This window comes from Henckelia pumila, chromosome 3 (assembly GCF_033568475.1).
Source record: "Henckelia pumila isolate YLH828 chromosome 3, ASM3356847v2, whole genome shotgun sequence".
NCBI classification, from domain to species: Eukaryota; Viridiplantae; Streptophyta; class Magnoliopsida; order Lamiales; family Gesneriaceae; genus Henckelia; species Henckelia pumila.
In genome coordinates, this window is record NC_133122.1 from 193151881 (window position 1) to 193165423 (window position 13543).

The window sequence follows — 13543 nt, forward strand, 5'->3', positions numbered from 1 at the left end:
GGTCACTAAAATCTTGAGATTTCTAAAATCATTTAAAAAAAAATATCATATATTATTAACTCCTAACGTTCCACACATGTCCTCATGTTTTGAAATATTGTGTGGGGATCATTGTAAATTTGCATGTATGTATTTTTTAAAAGTACGTTTCGGAATTAATGGTTATAGTAGTAATTTGTTTAAATAAGTAGTTAATTAATTGTTTTTTTAAAAATAAAAAAATTTGTTTTTTTCGAAAGCAACACATCCGATATATAATAATATCTTCTCCCTTCCTCGATCATTCCAACTATTTGACCTTCTCCTCTCGATTGTCGTCTCGGAGCTCGATTGAATTTTCCGATAAGGTACCCCTCTCTATCAGATCGAATGTTTGAGAATTCGATGGAAACTTTTGTTTTTTGATCTTGTTATGTTAACCAATTTTTATTTTTTTCAAAAAAAATTTGGGTATAATGCGCCGATGATTTTTATGTTTTTTGATTACTGTTTTAATATATCAAAACGGATGTTTCAAGCACCTGTGAATCCTGTTTTCTTGAATTTCGGGTGTCAGATTATTGATGCCTTCAATTTGCCATGTCGTCTGTCAAGAATCATTTAGCTTTCCCAGATCTTCATTTGGCTGTGAGATGGCTCTGTTGGCTAATGGTTGGTATATGTTTTTTTCTTTGTATATCTCAGGTTTGGGAATTTGAATTTAGTTTGTGGAAGTTCCAGTGTTCTTTTTTCACATTTGCTACATCAACCAAGTTTCATGTCTGATTTTGACACCCAGACTCCTGCTGCTTTTGGTATGCTGCTCCACATATCTATTTTGATTGATTGGTGAAACTATTCTATTTGGCTTATTTTTCTTGATTTTGATTTAAATGTTGAAAAGTGGGATTAGAGTAGATAAAGATTGCGAATAAGCATACAATACAACTCATTAAATTATAGAGGAATGAGGTGAAGATCAGAGATCTTTGGAACGGACTTACCGTGTTTTTTGTGTGATGTCAGATCCTTTTGCTGATGCAAATGCTGAGAATTCTGGTGCTGGGACAAAGGACTACGTTCATGTTCGAGTACAGCAGCGGAATGGTCGGAAGAGCCTAACAACTGTGCAGGGATTGAAGAAAGAGTTCAGCTATAACAAAATTCTGAAGGATCTTAAGAAAGACTTCTGCTGCAATGGAACCGTTGTTCAGGACCCTGAACTAGGCCAGGTTTTGTTGATTTCAATGGTTCTCCCATTCCTTCCCTTTAACCGCCTTTATATTTATTCCCCGATTTTGTTTGTGAAGGTTATTCAACTCCAAGGTGATCAGCGGAAGAATGTTTCTTCCTTTCTGATTCAGGTGATTGCTTGCTCATCGATTTCATGATAACATCTACATTTATGTAAAAGAATTTGTCAAAAACGAAAATGTCGGTATTAAATATGGGAAATGAAAGAAAGGTAGCTGGTAGGCACTATTTGTATGGGTCTTTCTCATGTAAAAGGATATGCTAAAGTTTGCACTTCTGAAGTTTGTGTGCTTCGATACTTAATAGTTTAATTTTTTTGCTTCGAAAACAGGCTGGGATCGTGAAAAAAGAGCATATAAAGATTCATGGTTTCTGAGCTGCAGCATCCATCACTGTGTTGTGGCTGTTGGATATTATGTCAGTGTTCAAGATGATATCCAATATCCATAACTCTTGTTAACCAAGTCAATCATATGTGTATTGTCAATTGACGTCTATATTTCGTTTCAAGCGTCTCATGGTGCTGGTACTTTCTTCAGTTTTAATGGTTGTCAACCACGACATTCTTATTTTGGATGCTACGTTTACTGCAAGCACTTGAACATGACATTTAATCATATATGATATACGTATGAGGTTCTAGAAAATCGCAAGGGGCGAGCGTTGCAAAAATGATAGTTGGAAGCTCTAAGGTCTATCATTGAGCAGGTGTAGCAGTAGCTACTTGTTTACATGCTGGACAATAGTATACTTTTTTTTAGGGAGATTCAGCGATAGAACAAATGATTCGAAATTTGGATGATTACAAACGACATGCTTAATGAATATGTTCCTCTATGTTCTTCTTTACATCCGTTGAATGTAAGATGTTTTCAAAAAATTTACTAGTAAGAAATCCACTAACTCGAAGTAATTTCCTTCGAACTATGGATTGAAAGCTTATTGGATTTTGTTTCAAAGACAGATTTGAGACCAAGGGTTTTGATTTGATTTCCAGAGTTGAAGAACCAAAACCAAAACAATTTTCGATTTTGGTTTCAAAGCCAGAACTAAGACCAAGGGCTTCGAATTGATCTCTAAAAAAAATGATGGAAAATATATGAGACTTGTCATGATTAATCATGACCTTAAACTAATCTTATTAAGTTTATATTTCAGAAGAAACCTAAATTCTTATAACATTTCATAAAATTTGATCATCTCAACTCTCAAGAATTATACCGTCATTTTTCCCTCGTATTTGCCTCATCTTTTGCCATCTATCATATTGCAAGTGCTAACCAACATCCGGATAGTGTGAATACTTGGATCCACAAAAGGATATATGGGTTTTACATATTTTGTGGAAATTATAGATTTGATGATGAAGATAATACAAGGATGTTCATGGTGGCTTTAGATTAAACCCCCAAATACTCATCTGAAGCAAAAACATTGATGAATCCCACTATCCCGCTTCTATGATCTATCTAATGGAAAGAAACTTCACATTTCACCAGCTGAGAAATATCTCCTTACCAGAGAGGGCAGTATATGAGCTAAAATATGTATTTTCCATATGAACAATCCTTACCAGAGAGGGCGGTATATGAGCTAAAATATGTATTTTCCATAAGAACAACCACATCAACGACGAAACTTAATTCTTATCTTTCATCAAAAATGTCAACGCAGGAAATGTAATCGATTTAATTTATCTCTGCGTCTCAACTAAAGGATGTGTGAGTGGACAGAAATTGATCGTCTTTTTTCACATTCACTAGTTTAGACTTTCCGATCAAAAATTCTTCCCCAGTTCAACTTTTTTCATCAGCTTGAATGTGTTGTGCAGAATCGAGTCCAAGATTCCGGCAACCTGAAAACAAGCGAATATAAAGCTAGAGTCTCACAGATAATGAAAAAACAAGATGTGACTCAAAAAGGAAACGAGTACGAAAAGAGGTAGAGGCGAAATTTGACACCAACCGTAAAAACACCTCCGATGATAGCGCAGACATTTGTAAGGAAGTGTGAAAAGGACTTCGAATCTTCAGTTATTAAGACCTAATATTTAGAGGAAAAGTAAATGGTGAAACAATGAGAGACCGTTAGAGTACTGGCATTAAAATGAAAGTTTGTGTAGACTGGTTTAATACCTGCATTGGTGATGGTTCATAATGAAATTTTGCCACGGGGATATCAAGACTGTGAACCAAACTACTGTGGGCTGTGTATTCATACTCCTCAACCAATTTATAAGATCTAGTCATCACCTCACTTTTCACAACTTGAAGATAATGCTCAATCTGCATATATGCACGAAAGTAAATGAATTGATTGTATTTTTTATCCGTAACTGAGTGGTTAAATGGTTTTCAAGGATCGAGATTACAGAAAAATGATGGTGGTTTGGTTTTTACTGCTACCACACAAGAAAATCATCCTGAAGAAAGATGTGTACGGGATCCCAAGTATATTACAGTGGCACACTGAGAAATCATTAACAATCTACGGTAGGGAATAAAAAGATCACGGCTAAAGAGGAACTCACAGTCACATTTGCATTTGAATCACTCGGATTACTGATATATGATAGGCCATTTAATCTGTCATAGCTTCCACCAAGATATGGCCACATTCTCTTGAGATCATTCATTACCCTTGGAGAGATCAGTTTACCGAAAGAAAAATGGGTAATGACATGCGACATGTTCATCTGAGAAGCATCAAAAGAATGGGCAGCTGAACGAGCAGATATGACAAGATTTCCTGGAACCTGCAAAGCCGGAAGGAAGCTAAAGATTACACATGCATGTGATTGTGAAATGCGTTAATGTGTTAAACCATCAGCGAACATGTACTGTCACCTTCTTCACACGTACAAAACCCTCAATTCTACATCCTCCGGCTACAGGTGCAGGCCTTTTTGTATCATTTTTCGTCTCAGATGATGAATGCTCTGACGCATTTTGTAACTGCAAAGAAATAGGTGCCACCAAATCTTCCATTGTCTGCAGGGAACAAATTTCACTTCAATTTCTTTTAGGAGAATAATTAAGCTCATTAATATATTAACCAAGCAACCAAAACGTCTTGTTCTCTCATCCCATGCTGAGAATTTGGCAATTAATTTTTTTTGCAGGCACAAGTTGTACTCTGATCTACCTTATTCACTGAATTCACATTATTCACATTGATGAAAATCTTTTACCAGCTAAAGCTGTGAGCTTTCTCACCTTAACTAGAGTATCTGTATCCCGATCACCATAATATGATTCATGATCATGATGACCATGATCTTCTCTGTGCCCAAAAAAAGGGAAGAAACCAACAATACCGAGTTATTTAAATATGACATTAGATGATTAAAAACTAATAGAAAAAGTATTCAACTGCGAATTTCACAAAATATGGTAAGATTAACCAAGGAATAAAAAGATGTGAAGGAAGAATAGTTTTCATGATAAAAGAAAATCTGATTTGTTATTCAAGATGTTAACTGGATTCTAGGAATGAACATACCTGAAAGTACTCTAGAAAGCATCCAATGGAGAACAAAAATAAAAGAGACAATAACTTACTTTACATCGCTCCCTTTACGAAAGATGCGAATTGATGGATACCCTTGTATATGATTCCTGCATATTTCCAAAGAGGACTACTGAGGGAAGAAAAGATGAACGGAATCTAAATGTACAAGTGCAACCATAGGAACATGTGACTAGTTGCCTCTAGAAGTTGGATCGTTGAGATTGCATGAAAACTCCACAAAGAAGGGAATAATGCAACCTAAAATTGCACGTGAAATATGACAAGCTAGAATATCTATCGCAACCAACAAATGTCAAAAGATTTTCTCAACGTGAGAAGTTTTCATAACCACCATAAAGAATGGAACAGAAGCAAATTACTTAAGATAAACAATAAATGATGTGATCAGAATGAAGAGATAACATGGAATCTCATGGTGAATTGCTGCATCACTACCTATATAACATGGGATCTCAGGGTGCAATATTACAATATTACATAAAGAAATGTACTAAAGTCACGCAACAATGGTCCAAGGAAACAGGCACAACAGACTACACCACAGTGGGTGCCAAAACACAGTCCTACTGTTAGGAAGCATAAAGAAAAAATAGTCTAATGCATGCTGAAATTACAAGGAAACACATCTATCAATAAAATAGTACATGCTCAGAGATAGCCTAGTGAGTAACCAAATAGTCACAGTAGAACTCCTCGTAATGACACATAGTAAGAAATTGAACATTTATCTAGCAAGTACCTCCTACAGAGATCGATTTCTTCAGTGCAATCAACTTTCCCCATGATAATACGCCCATCAATTTCTGGGTCATATCTACAAAAGAAAAAAGAAGCTTCCTCTCAGCATTTTGATATGAAAATACTACGACAACGAGTCTCATTGCAATCTCAGAATATAATGTTTTGCATAGACACAGGTTTACAAGGAAAAAAAAATTGAAATTGCCAGAGCAACAGGATGCAGGATTGCGCACCTTTCTTTAATTATTTTGGCAGCTTTCTCCCATGAAGGTTTCTGCAACAAACAGGGTGGGACACAATTGTGAGAAAATTTGAAGTATCCACCATCATATTGACCGACTGTCAATGTGAAGTTCCAAATGTTGAAGATCACAATTTAAGGCTGCCAAAACATTAAGAAGAGTCGGAATACCAGGCGGTTGCTCCAGTAGCACCACGGAGCAAAAAAATTTACCACCAATATAGCATGCCTACAGTAAAAAAAAAGAATGCCATGAGAACTTCAGAAGAAAGGATAACCACCCAAGAGAGTTTTAATTTAAAAGATTATAACATGAATCTGAAATACAGAAATAAAAGTCAACTAAATTTTACTTACTGATGGGAAATTCTATCAAAATTGCGTGCATTTAGTGAAACAGAACCTTCCCCGTACTCTTCGTCAACATCATCGTCATGTTTAACTGAATTTGAAATAGGTCCAGACCGAAATTCAGAGCCAGTAGGATTTAGTTTGGAATCTATTGAGTACTTGTGGACGGTCTTTGTTATGTTCAACCTATTCTGTAAAAAAGAGGTCAGTTCAGCACATTCAAACGATGAACAAATAATTTAAACATAAAATCCAAAAGCTTTAAAAAGAAGCAAATAATTTGATGGCCCTCTTCAGGAAGGCCACAACATAGTACATATATTTTTTTGTTTCTCTGCAAACAATTTAACAAGTCTGTCAGTTTAGGATTATCTATTTCTAGAGAAATAATAGACTGGAACATAAGTAGGATCCTATAATTGTACTTTTAGGAGGTTTCTATATAGTACTTCTCCAAGACAAAATGTCCTAGGTTTTAACAATTCGCTTTTTAACAAGATCACCAATTTTTTACCTTACACATTTAAGATTAAATATCCCTGAATTTAATTATTATTTTTCAGTACATTATTTAAATAAAATATTAATAAATAAAAATACTTTAGTGATTTTATTAAATTGAAAAGGATATATCAGCAAAACTATCAATTCATAAAGTAAAACCATTTTAAGTAATTTCATAAATAAAAAATTTCTGAAACTCCAAAGAACCACTCACTCCATGTTTTCACTCAAAAGGTAAATAACTGTTTCTCCGTACACAAAACCAAGAGACAAAAATGTCAGTGCTCCTAAAATAGACCTAATACACTTCTCATTTATCTCGAAACAAACTCTAATTGTATAGTTTTATAAAACGGATGCTAGAAAGGAAAAGCTACATATAGCCTGAGCATCCATATGTTTCTCAAATTTCTACTTAAAAAACTAACTAAAAGTCTAAAAGACATGAAAGCAATCAAAACTTAAAATACTTGAAAAAACTCAAAACCCTGATCATTTATTAGAATAATTTCTTCAACTTCTCAGGCCGTTGCTAGTCATTTTATTGTAAATTAAGGCCACAGCTAATCAGCTATATAGCAGGAGTAGCACGGGGTTACTCCAACATAGGGAGTTTTGAGGCGAGGAAGGAATATTGTCCAACTGACTCCCGATAAAATCATCTACAGTCTCAGTAAATGTCTTACGAGTCCAAATCAAAGATCCCAGCCACTTCTGGCAAACCATCCGTTTTGCAGTGCAGAATTCAAAACTTAGAGAAATTTTGAATGAGAATCACAATAATCCTTTTTACCGTAATGTTAATATTTTAGCAGCAAAAGACAAAAAAAATAGACGCCAGTTATGAACACACAAGTGCACCACACCGATAAGATCAACACACTGATTAATGTGCAGACTTCCAATTGAGTCTAAAAGAAAGTTATCTGAACAAGTCATTCATCCTAATTGAATTTAGAACAAACGCAAAATTAAGTGTAATCTGCATAAAGTTATCAAAACTCCAAAGAAAACGCTTAAGAAATCAATAATGTAACTTACTGTTCCCAAGACATCACTAACATCAACAGATGCAAATTCACATGACAATGCTGGAAAACTACATGAAAATCATAACAAGTCGTCAGAAAAAAAACCAAGGAAAATTCATATAAAATGCAACGTTGCAGATACAATTCAGGGAAAAATGGAAAATAAAAGAATCTAACAACTCTCCCAAAAGTAGAGAATGACCCACAAATAGTAGACATATTATGGTCCTCAGAAGGCCAAATGGAATTTATGCACCCTCAAGCTAGCACATCAAAATCTAGGAGCACAACAAAACCAACCACAAAAATCAGGAATAGAGATTATAAGATCCAAAATAATTCATACTCATCAGTGTGGTTGCTTAAAGTGTGTTATGCGAAATCTTCTGCAATTGAAAAGGAATTAAATAAATAAGCGTTAGCCTTGACAGCAGCAATAGCTGTTATGCAAGAAGAATATAAATGCTACTTTTTGACTAAAATGGATTCTTAATTTGGTAAAAACAATTCTTGTACTGCAACAGCTGATGATGTTAATGCTTCTAGAGAGCTATCAATGATGAAACGTCAGAACAAATAATTCTGTTGAAGTAGCCAACTGGCTCCCTTGATGAATTTTTCATATTTGAAAAAATAAAACAGAAACTAAAGAAAAAATAGTTCAGACTTCTATATTTCATAAAAATTGCTACCTCTAAGAGAAGTAGAAGTTGAACATTTGTTTTTACCTTACAAACTGAAATATCAAATGGTACAAAATAGGATAGAAACAATCAACACCCAAATGGTAACATGTAATTTACTGAGAAAAAAACGCCAACAGTGTCTCGAGATCGAGATCAAATAGCCAGGAAACTCCAGCCCCTAATTGTATTAAAAAAATAATAATAATTTGCACATAATTTTACCTTATATTAAAGTCAATTCGTAAAAAGTCCCCATCAGAGCTCTTATCAACAACAACTGCTGTAGAGGTGCTCACTCGCAAATAATCATTCAGTTCCTACGAAAATATCACAAAACGCGAGGAGGATATTTTACTATGCAGAGCTGATAAGAGTGGTATCAATCAACCACTGATAAAATGCATCACTACAGAATGGTAAGGAAAAGAAAAGACATTAAAGCAAACTGTGCTGGACAATAGACCAACGAAAATACAAGCATTTGTTCTCTCTATCAGTTTATGAACGATTCTACAATCATTTACCAACCCATATTCTTACCATTCCAAATAAGAGCATCATGCAAAATGCTGCTATAATTGACAGTCCAGCACCTGATAATGATGCCTCGGTCAAGTCTCTGGGAATTTTCCTGCATGTATATATAACAAAAAGGGTAAAATATGTCTGCACAACAATTAAATTACCTGGCAATTTACTCATTTCAGTTTATCTCACTAGAACCCACTATCATGACAAATCATTACATGTATTAGCAAATTTTTGCACGCAATCAGTGCACAAAATTAATTTATATATAAAACATATGTTTATATAAAATAACTTTTTTGTGTGAAATATAATGAGGTTAGTAATTTTTAAAGTTGATATTTGAGGTTTTATTTTATTGAATTGAATTGCAATTGAAATCATTCAATAAATAATGGAATTAAGGGGAAGGGGTATTTTTGTATGTCATGAGAGACCAACTAATGTGCTCTTACTTAACATATAGTATATAGATACACATAGAGTTATGGGAATATGGTTAACAGACATGCTGAACACATTTTTAAGCTTTCCATTAAAACATCTCAACCGGACTAGTGACTTTGAAGTTTGAACATCCACATTACAGTAATCTGGAAAATCTTTATAAATTATAATACATTAGGTGAGAAGTTAGAATTTGGGATTGTAATTCGATATGCAATAGTTATTTCTCAACATCCTGTCAATGAAAAAAATACCTAGGTTTCTAGGAATTTGATATTCTGCAAAAACCAAGCCATGACAGATGAAAATCCCGCTGGTAGTTAGGGAAAACGAGGTTTCTACTGCTTTTCATACCACAGGTCATTCTGAGTACCAACTAGCACAAAGTATCAGAGGGAAATCTGGAATTCCACTCAGTTGTGGACTACATAAGACAGCCATAAATGTTCCATCTCATGTAACTATTTGGCTTATAATATATTGCAAATCAATTAGAAGATGATTTCTACAGCTGATGTTATGATCTCTACACCAAACATTCTCAAGAACTGTCATTGGATGAGTTTTAGCTTGCAAACATACAGGACAGAGCAGCAAGCAAACAAATCATTAATGTTGAAGGCATTCATACAGGAACGATATTATGCATAATAAGAATATGAGAAAATATTTACTCTAGATAATCCAGAGATATCTAACAGGGAAAAACAGCACAGTCTTCAATTAGGATATCCAGAAGTAACGGGTCAAGCTACTTAACCCATATAAAAACTATTACCGAAACAACAATAATAAAACACGGATCTAATCAACTTTCAATTGAATACCAAACCAAAATAAGAGAACACCCAATCATTTAATATTTTGCAGAGATAATGTTTACTTTTGAAACCCGCTCCACCAACAGATTGCAAATATCACCCATTCAGGACAAAACCTTGAATCATGACGGGTGAAACTTGAACTTCTCAAAAATTTACATAAATAAGTACATTTTTTCTCATTTGGGAGGAACTACCACCTCCCTGCTCCCTATATCTATTTTTCACAAGAAAATTACCCATACAGAATCAATTGAACTCTATCGGCTGATCAATAATCAGAGCAAAAGGGTCCGTTTAACTCCATTTGCAGGATGGCCTAGCAGATATCCTACACTCAATTGGTCGCATAAGCCAAAACAATCAGAAGCAAAAATACTAACAGAATGCTACATTATATCTACAATTTCTAAGTTATACGACTGAGAATGATCAAACATAAAACTACAAATCACTCGTACACGATAAACAAATGAAACGTAACGCGAAATTCGTCCGAAATAAAAAAAAAACGCCGAATGCAAATAAGAAAAACGGCAGCTGACCTGTAGAAATCCACAGATTTTATTTTACTCGTGGAGACCATGATTAACCCCTGGAGGAAAACAAAGTGATCTCTGACGATTCTCGATAATTACAGATCTGTGGAATGCGTCGGTTATACTCTTGTATATATTAATGGATTTAATTCAATACAAAAATCAAAACATATCCATTATGTATTCTGCACTATAATATTTGTTTTCCCCTTCCGAAGCGCTTCGGCTTCGTTTTGCTGTGGAGTGAATGCAGCTGTGTGCGGTGTGTTCAGCTGGATTGCCAATGGCAGTTTACCGATACTGGCGAACCAAATTGATTCGAGTAAAAATAAAATAAAGTTTTGCAAATTTGGAAATTTCTAATCTATATATATATATATAAAAGCAGCACGTATCATTGTTAATTTACATTTTCACCATTTTATATAATAATTTGCACATATTTATTTTGGTTTTTGAGATTATACACGTAATTGCATAATTCCTTTTAGCTTCCATAATAAAGTTCCAAGCATATTTCCTATGTCTGCCCAATTAATACGGCTTATTCTCCATTCTTGGAATTCCAATACATTTAAATTCGTTTCATTAATTATTATTTCTTATTGACTTGGTTATATAATTTTCCTATATTAATTGGTCATACATCTTCCATTAAACTTTCAACAATCCACGGCAGGCGACCCACTGTAGTATCAGCTTTTTGTCACAAGGTCTGCTTCACTAATTATGGTTCATGAATTTCAATTTTTTTAGTTATATAAGTTTTGTATTTTGTTTTTTCTACATTGAATTTGAATTAAGAGTTTGATAGATAAACACACACTATCGCTTACCCATATATCTTATATTTTTAATTTTTTTTAATTTTTTTTTTGCTTTTACTTGTTTAAGAAAAGATTTAAATTAACATTTTTCTTTGAGTAGATTGAATTCTTAAATTTACAAATTAACACATTATCCTCATGATAACTATTATTATTATTATTATTCGTAGATTGTCACTGTATTTTTGGTTTGTGTATTTTTTTTATTATAATTTATTATAATTATTATTATTCGAAGATTGTTATTGTATTTTGGTTTGTGTTTTTTTAATAAACTATTATTATTTACATGTACATATTGAACTTTCCTTTATTTTAGTATTGTATTTTATGATTTTATAAATTAATTAATTCTTAGTCACTTATCTTTCTTCTATTTGTTCCCCATTTTCTTTTGCGATGATTAGTTTCGAATTTTGTTTTTAAAGTTTGCTTTGACTAGACTGAATTCAAATTTTTACAAATTAGATTCGTAGACATATTTTTATTATAATAATAACTGCTATCATTTACCTAAACAAAAATTTAACATTATTATTTATATCTTACTTTATCTATTGTTTATCTCTTTTTTTTTTTTTTTTTGTAATTATTATTTGTACTATAAATACCGTCTGCTCGTTTGTTACTTATACGTTAATGACATATTGATTTAAGTCCTTAAGCCTGGAGGTGCAATGTTTTATTCCTGGGAGGGCAAAAACCCACTGCCAGGAGTGGGAAGGTCATGAGTGTGATGCCCGTCGAACCATGCTGTACGAGCCCATGCTACGGGCTGAGGAGGGATGCGATGGAAGGACATGGTCATTTTTTGAGGTTTTTTTATGTCATTCTATAGATTTATTCAATGCATATTTAATTTGTCACTATTTATTTATTCTAGGTAAAATTAATTGTTAATATTTAATTCATGCCCTAAAATTAAAGTTTAGTTGTTAATTTACATTTTTATCATCATTTTAATTCATTTCATAGTTAATTTTTTGTCATTTCCAAGACTTTTTGAGGTTTTTGAGGTCATTCTATAAATTTATTCAATGCGTATTTAATGTGCACGTCACTATTTATTTATTCTAATTCATGTCCTAAAATTAAAGTTTTATTTTTATTCTCAATTTATTTCACTTAATGGTTAATTTTTTGTCATTCCAAATACTTTTTGAATTTTTTTTATGTCATTTTGTAGTTTTATTCAATGAGTATTTAATTATGACTATTTATTTATTATAGGTAAAATTAATTGCTAATATTTAATTCATATCCTAAAATTATTTTTTATTTATATCCTCAATTTTATTTCATTTAATGGTTTTTTTTTTTGAAATTTTCAAGGTGTTTTGAGATTTTTTTTGTCATTTTGTAGTTTTATTTAGTGAGTATTTAATTTGTATCTATTTATTTATTCTAAGTAAACATAATTGTTAATATTTAACCTATGTCCTAAAATTAAAGTTTTATTAATTGAAAGCTATATTAAAAAAAATTTTCTCTACATCAAAGAAATTTATTAATTTTGTGAAATTATTTTCAACATTTATCTTCAACGCTATGCTTTTAGTCTTCATTCTTCTAACATAATATTTTGATTATTAAACTTTTAAACAAATAACAAATTAAATCAAATCATTAATTTTAATCATCTTATTCAAAACAAGTAGAATCATATCATAATCATAAATCGATATTGTATTCTACTTATATAGAAAACGTATCTCATACATTATTCAATCAATTAGTTTATTTTTTGGAATTTGGTAATTTAACTAAAATTTCTTGTATTCCTGTTTTTAGGAAGAATAAATATAAAATTAACAATGATGTCTAACTAAGTAATATCTTAGAAAACTTTAGGGACCAAAAATATTTCAGTGATAAACTAAAAGTGTAATCAACAACATTTATGCTTTTTATCGAATCGAAGGTAAACAAATATTCATGTTGATGTTTGAACTATAGTATAATACTTATTATTATTAATAATATATATATATATATATAACTTAAAATTTATCTATATCTATATCAATATATATATATATCTATATCTATATATATATAAAAGT

At 32.3% G+C, this 13543-nt stretch overlaps 2 protein-coding genes across 2 annotated transcripts; one reads left to right on the forward strand and one right to left on the reverse strand.

Annotated features, from left to right (window-relative positions):
- The first annotated feature begins 215 nt into the window (after positions 1-215).
- Positions 216-1802, forward strand: LOC140890896 (protein translation factor SUI1 homolog). The gene is made up of 5 exons (XM_073299045.1): positions 216-347; positions 685-794; positions 1006-1211; positions 1290-1343; positions 1565-1802. Exons 2-5 carry the CDS (start codon positions 758-760, stop codon positions 1607-1609), a joined length of 342 nt encoding a protein of 113 aa, XP_073155146.1. The 5' UTR covers positions 216-347; positions 685-757; the 3' UTR covers positions 1610-1802.
- Positions 1803-2655: 853 nt separating this feature from the next.
- Positions 2656-10980, reverse strand: LOC140890518 (protein disulfide isomerase-like 5-4). Its single transcript, XM_073298366.1, has 15 exons — positions 10660-10980; positions 8859-8949; positions 8541-8635; positions 7643-7700; positions 6104-6288; positions 5918-5975; positions 5739-5779; positions 5504-5578; positions 4794-4850; positions 4449-4515; positions 4080-4223; positions 3764-3988; positions 3369-3518; positions 3199-3276; positions 2656-3088 (listed from the first exon to the last, which is right to left on the reverse strand). The coding sequence occupies exons 1-15, from the start codon at positions 10698-10700 to the stop codon at positions 3011-3013; spliced, it is 1443 nt and encodes a 480-aa protein (XP_073154467.1). The 5' UTR covers positions 10701-10980; the 3' UTR covers positions 2656-3010.
- Between the last annotated feature and the right edge of the window lie 2563 nt (positions 10981-13543).

Coding starts and splice junctions, on each gene's coding strand:
- LOC140890896 (XM_073299045.1), top strand. CDS start 758: ATGTCTGATTTTGACACCCAGACTCCTGCTGCTTTTG. Junction 795..1,005: donor CCAGACTCCTGCTGCTTTTG/GTATGCTGCTCC, acceptor GTGTGATGTCAG/ATCCTTTTGCTGATGCAAAT. Junction 1,212..1,289: donor AGGACCCTGAACTAGGCCAG/GTTTTGTTGATT, acceptor TTGTTTGTGAAG/GTTATTCAACTCCAAGGTGA.
- LOC140890518 (XM_073298366.1), bottom strand. CDS start 10,700: ATGGTCTCCACGAGTAAAATAAAATCTGTGGATTTCTACAG. Junction 8,950..10,659: donor AAATCTGTGGATTTCTACAG/GTCAGCTGCCGT, acceptor ATATACATGCAG/GAAAATTCCCAGAGACTTGA. Junction 4,224..4,448: donor ATACAGATACTCTAGTTAAG/GTGAGAAAGCTC, acceptor TGTTCCCTGCAG/ACAATGGAAGATTTGGTGGC.